Source organism: Lycium barbarum, chromosome 10 (assembly GCF_019175385.1).
Source record: "Lycium barbarum isolate Lr01 chromosome 10, ASM1917538v2, whole genome shotgun sequence".
Taxonomy (NCBI): Eukaryota; Viridiplantae; Streptophyta; class Magnoliopsida; order Solanales; family Solanaceae; genus Lycium; species Lycium barbarum.
In genome coordinates, this window is record NC_083346.1 from 5,667,243 (window position 1) to 5,674,685 (window position 7,443).

The 7,443-nt window shown below is 32.3% G+C and overlaps 2 protein-coding genes across 2 annotated transcripts; one reads left to right on the top strand and one right to left on the bottom strand.

Annotated features, from left to right (window-relative positions):
- LOC132612646 (uncharacterized) lies at positions 1-642 on the bottom strand. Its single transcript, XM_060326761.1, has one exon. The coding sequence runs from the start codon at positions 640-642 to the stop codon at positions 1-3; it is 642 nt and encodes a 213-aa protein (XP_060182744.1).
- A 2,963-nt stretch (positions 643-3,605) lies between these two features.
- On the top strand, positions 3,606-6,975 carry LOC132613707 (homeobox-leucine zipper protein ATHB-6-like). The gene is made up of 3 exons (XM_060327892.1): positions 3,606-4,247; positions 5,117-5,478; positions 5,891-6,975. Exons 1-3 carry the CDS (start codon positions 4,184-4,186, stop codon positions 6,494-6,496), a joined length of 1,032 nt encoding a protein of 343 aa, XP_060183875.1. The 5' UTR covers positions 3,606-4,183; the 3' UTR covers positions 6,497-6,975.
- The last annotated feature ends 468 nt before the right edge of the window (positions 6,976-7,443 follow it).

Here is a 7,443-nt window from a genome sequence, read left to right on the forward strand (position 1 = left end):
TTAAAAAAAATATTCTAAGGTGAACTCATTCTCCTGAAATCCTGGATTCGCCTCTGGCTGCACATGGCCGAACCATCTCAACCTCCCTTCCCACATCTTATCCACCACTGGGGCCACACCCACCTTGTCCCGAATCACTTCATTCTGAATCCTATCTCTCCTGGTATGCCCGCACATCCACCTCAGCATCCGCATCTCTGCTACCTTCATTTTCTGGGCATGTGCTTTCTTAACTGGCCAGCATTCCGTCTCGTACAACATAGTCGGTCTAACCACCACTTTGTAGAACTTTCCCTTTAGTATAGGCGGCACCTTCTTATCGCACAACACCTCCGAAGAGAGTTTCCATTTCATCCATCCCGCTCCAATACGATGTGTGACATCGTCATCAATCTCACCATTCCCTTGGATGATCGATCCCAAGTACTTGAGACTTTCTTTCTTCGTGATGACCTGAATATCCAGCTGTACGTCCTCATCCTCTACCTGAATCACCTCATTGAACTTGCACTCTGAGTACTCTATCTTAGTTCTGCTCAACTTGAAACCTTTCGACTCCAGGGGTTGTCTCCACACCTCTAGTCTCGCGTTAACACCGCTTCGCGACTCGTCAATAAGCACAATATCATTTGCAAACAACATTCACCACGACACCTCTCCTTGAATGTGGCACGTCAGTACGCCCATCGTCAAAGCAAACAAAAACGGGCTAAGAGTGGACCCCTGATGCAGGTCCATCGTGACTGGGAAGTGTGCTGAGTCACCTCCAACCGTCACATTAACTAAATTATAAACTAAGAACAAAATAACATTAGGAAAATGTCCCAAAAAAAAAAAAAAAGATGTAACATAACTGATGAAGGGATATAGTTCGTAGTCAGTACATATATTTTTACAGATGTTTTATATTGTCATGACACGAGATGCAAAATCCTAGTTTCTTTGCCTAATATAGCACACAATTCAGAGAAAAATGAACTCAGTCAAATTCTATTTTACATTGAGCCATTCTTATATCATATATATGTGAATGTGTATCAGTATTTAGATTCATTTGGTTCTTTCTATTTCTGCTCGAGCTAGATGATAAAATTATTATTTCCAATTCACTCGGGAGATGGATCTATAAGAATTCACTTCTTTCCTAATAATAAAAAAATTAATTTGAATTGAATGATCCTGTATTAAGAGTTAAAATTGACTAAAGATGTGGATCACAAATATTGTGGAGAGCCCACCTAATTATAATCCTAATAGTAGATATTATATGAAGACTGTAGAGAAACGTTAAATTCTTGATTGAAAAAACTATGTGAAATTACAACTAATAAAAGAAAGAAAAGCATATACAAGAACAAGAGTCATACAAGACATAAATTTATTTTTCTTTTAACACGTAGGATATGGACCCAAATTCTGTAGAATGTTTACCTATTTTCTAGTGTCTACATGTTTGACAAGCATTTAATTGGATAATAATAATCATCTGTCACATCTTTTTGGTTGTCAGCGAAACCAAATTAGATTGTTTTTTTTTTTTTTTAAAAAGAAAAAATTCAATCATGTTATAATTACAAGTAGGTTAAATCCACATACTTAAATATGATAAACAGACAAATTATATTCTTCTCTCTTTTTTTCACACATCAGTGCAAGAAGAGACTGGTCATAAACTCTGGGAACTGTCTGTGAATTGGATTACAAATCACTGCAGAAGATAAGAAATTTATCATTGCTCTATATGTTGTATAATAGTTGCCTTTTTTAGGAACAATTGTGATGGGATGATTAGGATTTTTCCGTCCTTAATTTTGATCTCAAGTTCGAACCTCGGTATAAAAAAAAAAAAGACTAGTAGGGAGCGACCCTTGCTTTAGTAGACCTTATATGGCGTAAATCCGAATTAGCCAGGACACTAATACAATGCAAATACTGAACACTAAGTGAAAAATCCAAAAAAGAAAATAAAAAAGAAGCAATTCTAATACTAATAACATGGAAAGAGAAAAGTTTAGACACTTTTTATTACCAGTAATTATAAGTTAATAAATACTTCCTCCATAGAATTTTAGGTGACCCGGTTCTTGGACTAATATTTTACCTCTATTTTTCTCATTAAAGATATTATAAACAAGTCGAAGACACATCTTAAGCTAGGAGGCGAATATATAGTATCAAATCTAAAATTGTCTTTAGATTTATCCATTTAAGAAGAAGGGGAAAAAAGACTACTTGAAATGAAGCAAGCTTATCTAAATGTATAGTTTCTGCATCTTACTTGGATCTAGTTTTGGATTAGTCACAAACTGATTTATTGGATTACTGATTTATTCTCATTCTTTGTTAGCTCAGTTACTTGTATCATTCCGTGGAACTAAAAAAGACTTTAAGGAGTCGTTTGGCTTGCGAATAAATTATATTGAGATTACAATATTGAGACTATAATGCTGGAGTTTTAAATAATAATGAGATATCAGATATTTGTATGGATATATTTTTCCTAGTAGATATTTGGTTCATCAGATTAAAATGCGAATATACAAGATATAATATAAAGCACATGTTTGATTTTACATTAGATAAATTTTTATTTTCAATTTTAACCTTAATTTTCTTAAATATAATTTTAGGAGAAGTGCTTTGGAGAATTTGGACAATAACATCTTTATTTATTTGTTGTGTTAACCCAGAATTAGTAATCTCAAAATTATATTCTCACGTTGAATATGATCTAAAAATGATACTATAATTATAATATAAATATTTTTTTTTTTAAAAAAAAGGGGATAAAATTACAGTGTATTTTATCCTTGTAACCAAAGTCATTATTTACCTTTCAATTAATCGGCGATATGCTGACGCTTCAAATATCTTTAGCCAGCTCAGCGCAGCTACAGCCGAGCCAAGCCGTGATCTTCCTTTGCTCTGCTTATCACACACTATGTATAGTTTATACTGCTATGTCAAGATTCAATTTATTCTTATCCAAATAATTTACTTAAAGAGATAAAAATTATCCTTAATTGGTTCTGTTGGAAAATGACTGTTTTATGATCATATATTCAGAATTTATTGTTTTGATTAATCAAAATCATGCCGTATAAAAAGGAAATGATTATTTACCAAAAAATTCTTCTTTTTAGAATTCGAATTCGAAATTTTTGATTAACGGTACAAGTCTAGAGAGATTTCATGTATCTCGCCAAACTTCTTGGTAGTAATGACAAAACGGTAAAAACTTATCTGCACAAAACCTTTATAATAAGTTATTAATAAATGTATGATATGTGTTGAACATATGTAATTATCATCTAACCATAGTTAATTTTTTTTTTTTTTTTGCTTTATTAAATCTCGTAACTGTAATATAAAATTTTATATCAATGCATATATAGGTTAAATCCAAAAGAATATCCCCTGAAAAGTTCTAGTTTACAGGTATAGCCAGTCACCAGTGAACTACAAACCAAATTGCATTTGGATTGAATTTGAAGTTCATTTCATTTGGCCCCTAAAAGAAATTTGCAAGTGCACCTAACCCCAGTCAGATTTTAACCCTACATCTGACTCAACTTTGGTTTTATTTAAAGTGAGAGAAAGTGCTAAGCAAATGGCCAGTTGGTTTTTTCTGATCTGAATACTTTAACTCTCCCAAAAAATTTCTTTCTTCTTATTCCTCCCAAAAAAAAATTCCTTTTGTAGATGACCCAATCTTTAGACTTAAAACATTAATGAGTGTTTCAAGATTTGATTTTTAGTTAATGATGTAAATGGGAAAGAGTTTATAACTTAGCCTATTTTGTCTTTCAATTTCTAACCTCTCTTAGATTCTTGATATTTTGGCCATTCTTGATGGGTTGTCAGGTTGAGGAAGTATATAAAAAGGATAAAAATGAAGGTTTGGTTACTAGAGAAAAAAAGGGTTTGCACGAAATCAATACTTTCACTCAAAACACTTCCATTTTGGTTGGTTTTAGTAGTGAAAGCTTCTGTTCTCATGTCTTCTTCTTATAAGTAAGAAAAAAAGGACAATAACACAAAATTAAGCTTCTTCATTCTCATCCTTTTTGCAGCCTTGTTTCTCAGTTTCTGTGTAAATAAGCTTAAGAATTCAAGAACATAACCTTTAAAAGGTGAACTTTGATCCAAAAAAAGGAAACAAATTTGGATCATCAAATCAATTATGAAAAGACTTGGTAGCTCTGATTCTTTGGGTGCCTTGATGTCCATGTGTCCAAGTACTACAGGTACTTGTTAAAATGCTTAAAGTTTTGAACTTTTTTTCTTTTCCTTTTTAATGGTGTTTTTTTAATTTGTTTCTTAACGTTGTTCAGACTCTTAAAAAATATCACGATGCGTGTCGAATCCTCTAAAATAATGTATTTTTGAAAAATTCGACAATGTTTTTGGACTATGGACTTTCCTTCCCATAGATCCCAAAACAAAAACAAAAAAAATAACCCCCATTTCATGTTTTCTTGTTTTTTAACCTTTTTCCATGCTCAAATCCACGGTTTTAGCTATAAAGAAACTAATGGGAAATATTGAAATTGACTTCTTTTATTAAATCAAGACCAGTTTTTTTTTCTTTCATCATTTCTTCCCTGTTTTAGTAAGTTTTTATGCTTCACTCTTTACTATGATTTAATGTTTTGAACTTTTCTTCTGTCCCTTTTAATGGTGTTTTTCAATATTATTCCCATGGATCAAAAAAATAAAATAAAATCCCCATTTCATGTTTTCTTGTCTTTAACCTTTTTCCATGCTCCAATCCCTAGTTTTAGCAATAAAAAAAGATAATGGGGGAATATAGAAATTGAATCTTTTTATTAAATCAAGAACAGGGTTTTTTTTCTTTCCTGTTTTAGTAAGTTTTTTACTTTTGTGCTTCACTGTTTATACCATTGTCTGTTCTTCTCTTTCCATTTTTAGCTTTCCTCAAGGCAATTATGTGCTCTCTTCACTTAAAAAAAAAAAAAAACTAGAATTAGCTACAAACTTCTTTGCTAATCCGTGTTAAATTGCTCGTAGCTAACAAAATTCTTTGATAATTCGTCGCTAATTCTTGTTCTTTGAATAGTTCTTTAATTTTTTTTTTTTTTTTGTGATGTTTTAGATGAGCAAAACCATGTGTACTCAACAAGGGACTTTCAGTCAATGTTAGAAGGATTAGATGAAGAAGGGTGTGTGGAAGAAGGATTTTCAGGCCAAAAGAAAAGGAGATTAAGTGTAGAACAAGTGAAAGCCTTAGAGAAGAATTTTGAAGTTGAGAACAAACTTGAACCTGAGAGGAAAGTTAAATTGGCTCAAGAACTTGGCTTGCAGCCTAGACAAGTTGCTGTTTGGTTCCAAAACAGACGTGCTCGTTGGAAGACTAAGCAACTTGAGAGAGATTACAATATTCTTAAAGCTAATTTTGATTCCCTCAAACACAACTATGAATCTCTCAAACATGACAATGAAGCTCTCATCAAAGAGGTAATAATAAAATAATTTTGATACTGTCTTCTTGCTTAGAAGATAATTCAATATAAGGCATGTTATTAGTTATATTAGAGTAAGTTTAAGTTCTAAACAATCAAGTCACTTATGAGATAAGTATAGAGGCTTATTTAGAATTTGAACTTTATGGATTCTAGTTCGATGTGTTACCACATTTACTAGGTTAGGTGTCGATACATATACGAGATTTGAGTCAAAGTTACTAGGTTCATCCGAACTCATACTTACCTCTACAGACAAATCGCTATAACTAATCTACAGTCAGAGATCAAATTATGATTATAATAACTTAAATACATAGCATAGAAGTACTCGATGTTTACATAATGTTTAAAGATTGAATCTTTTATGCTTTTGTGCTGATTTTGTGTCTTTTGTTACATGTTAGATTCATGAGCTGAAATCAAATGGAGAAAGCAGAGGTGGTGTTGCAGTAGTGAAAGAGGAAGCTATGGAATCTGAAAGTGATGACAACAAAGTGATTGAACAAAGCAAAAAGCCAAATGATGACATCAACAGCAACAATAATAATCTTCTTGAAGATGATGATGATGATGATGAGGCTGATATCAACTTTAATAGTACTGTTGCATCCACCATTTTTGGTGATTTTAACAAAGATGGATCCTCAGATAGTGACTCAAGTGCAATCTTGAATGAAGATAGTAGTCCAAATGCTGCAATTTCTTCATCTGGTGCTTTCTTGATTTCAAATAATGATGGTGGAAATGGAAATGTAGGATCTTCTTTATCCTCATCTTCATTGAAGTTTTGCTTCCAATTCACTGGATCAAGTTCAAAATCAATTCTTGGAGATGCTCAGAAAGCTGCTAATTGTTGTTATTATCAGCCAACAACAACACAGTATAATGTGAAGATGGAGGAGCATAATTTCTTCAATGGTGAAGAGTCTTGCAGTGATCTTTTCTCAGATGAACAACCTCCTACACTTCAATGGTACTGCCCTGAGGATTGGAATTTTAAAGACTCCTAAATTCTATCTTTTTTTCACTACTTCAGAAGAAGAATAAAGGAAGGAAATTGCCAAATTTTGTACAGTGGTTAAAAAAAAATGGCCTAATGGGTAATATCAGAGAAAAGCTGAAGTTTGGATTTTGCCCAAGTTGGGGTTTGGAGGGGGGGGGGGGGGTAGGGAGGGGGGTGGTTCAGGTGAGGAAGAAGGAAATGTGTGGGTTGGGGTAAAAGGCTGTGGCTTTTGCAGGGATGATTAGGTAGTAATTGAAGTCTTCATAAAGATCTGATCTTTTTTACCGTTGAGATAAGGTAAGGTGAAATAAACTAAGTAAAAAAGGGAGAAGAAGGGTTCAAGAAAATGATGATGAGAAAAAACTTCATGTAATGGCAAATAAAAGTTGCTAAAAGTATAACCATGCATTCTATATTTGAATGGTATTATAGCTTTTTCCATGCATGAAGGGAAAATGAAAATTCATTAATGAGTTTTAAGTTTTATATAGGCTAGCCTTTTATACTGTCATTTACCATCAATCCATCATGTTATTGAAGAATATCTACGGATAAGTATTTTAAGAATTTTGAAAATAAAATGTTCTCCACTATAATAGATAAAAGATAACATGACCATGCACAAATTATTTAAGTTAGCGATATATATTACTTGAACTCTTGCTAATAAATACACTTTCACACTTTTATCCTCTTTTCTATATTCAAAAAATCTCAATTTTTCTTTGTAAGATTTTAATAGTAATAGTTTAAAACTATATGATCGTTTAATGTGAAAAGAACTAGTAAAAAGTTGTAATACTTTTGTGTAAGCCTTTAAATTTTATTCTCAATAGATTATACTTTATTTTAAGTTTAGCTGTAAAATTGATTCACTTTATCATTTTTTTAATTGGTAAACAGAAAAGTTAAAACAAATTGTGGAAGGTCGAGCATATCACTAATATCCTTTCT